General features: G+C 49.7%; 1 protein-coding gene across 1 annotated transcript in view; it reads left to right on the forward strand.

Annotated features, from left to right (window-relative positions):
* The window catches only part of TBX2 (T-box transcription factor 2), a 47650-nt gene extending 46056 nt beyond the window's left edge, over positions 1-1594 (forward strand). Inside the window, 1 exon segment of the mRNA XM_087924884.1 lies at positions 409-1594. Within this exon segment, the coding sequence (XP_087781010.1) occupies positions 409-891 (483 nt within the window). The 3' untranslated portion in view covers positions 892-1594.

Raw genomic sequence — 1594 nt, forward strand, 5'->3', positions numbered from 1 at the left:
ATGGCAGAGAGTTTGTTGTGTTTGGGGAGCTGGGTCAGAACAGGTTGCTTGGCAACCAGCCATCCTTTTACAGCAGGGGTCTTCAAACTGGACAGCTTTGAGACTTGTGGACTTCAGCTCCCAGAATTCCTCCTCCAGTCATGTTAGCTCAGGAATTCTGGGAGTTGAAGTCCACAAGTCTTAAACTTGCCAAGTTGGAAGACCCTTGATTTACAGCATTGTTTGCAGCATTCTAAGCAGCTGAATTTTGATCGTGTGACCGCGCTAAGGCCTCAATGGTCGTTAAGTGAGAAAACTGGTCCTAAGTCACTTTTTCCAGTGCTGTTGCCACTTTGAATGGTCACTAAGTGAACTGTTGTTAATCTGACGAGGCTGACCTTTTCCCCGTCTCTTCCTTTCTCTTTTCAGGGAATCCCACTGCCTACTTTTGGGGGACTTTTTCCTTACCCGTATACTTACATGGCGGCTGCAGCTGCCGCAGCTTCCGCCATGCCAGTGACCAGTGCCACTGCCGCCAGCTCGCTCTCCCGGAACCCGTTCCTGAGCAGCGCTCGACCTCGCCCGCGGTTCAACCCTTACCAAATCCCGGTGGCCATCCCTCCCAGCACCAGCCTCCTAACCACCGGGTTGCCTGCCGGTTTGAATGCTGGCATGGAAGCCTCCAAGCCCGGGAACAGTCGGGAATCGAGTCCTCTTTCGGATCTGCCCATCCCGAAAGCCAGCACCCAGCGGGCGTCTCTGTCCCCCAAGCCATCTTTGAAAGAGTCCATGAACGAGTTGCAAAACATCCAGAGACTGGTCAGCGGTTTGGAGACCCAAAGGGAAGTATCCCCTAGTAGGAATTCCCCCAAGTCAACGGTTCACGGAAGCAGCCAACCCCCTAGAGCTTAGGAGCGGCTGGGAAAGAGATGTGTACAGCACACAGTATATAAATATTTATTTTTTAAGAAAAAGAGGAGAGGAGATTGAGATGGATCGGAGTCTAGAGGCATCAGTAGCTTAGCATCCTACTAGAGGTGCAAGCAGAGCCAAGGGCCGAGAAGAGGAGGCGGTGAAAGCATGTTAGGAAGGTGTTTGCTAACCAGGTTTTCGAACTCGTGCTGTAATCTCAACAGCCCACTGATATCTTAACTGTTTTCTGGCCCGAGATCAAGCGGAAGAGGTCTGTTTTAAGCCAAATGCATCTCTAAAATGGCCACCGGAGAGGAAAATGGAGTCCTAGGTCACCTCCAAACTCATTTTGGAAAAATCCTTGGCACGTTTCTTCCCACAAGAATTGAATTTTGAAATGCGGACGATGCCGTAGGATTCGGTCCTCCGATGCTAGGGAAATGGGGAAGAAGAAGGGAGCTTTCTGCCAAGTTCTATATGTTAGGGAATTGGGTTAATATTAGCCAGAGGAGGAGAGCGATGTGTTCACAGGCGTTCCCCTTCTGCTACCGAATGTCGACGGCCACCGAAAAGAAGGAAAAAAAGAAAAATAAACATGAATGTTTCTCTTTCCGCTTCCCAACTTTCAGAGTTGGCACAATCCACGTGTGACTTTCGGATCTTTCTCTTTGGGGACTTTCTCTCTGCGTATCAGAAAATTTAA

This window comes from Pseudonaja textilis, chromosome 1 (assembly GCF_049901715.1).
Source record: "Pseudonaja textilis isolate UNSWEBS1 chromosome 1, rPseTex1.2, whole genome shotgun sequence".
NCBI classification, from domain to species: Eukaryota; Metazoa; Chordata; class Lepidosauria; order Squamata; family Elapidae; genus Pseudonaja; species Pseudonaja textilis.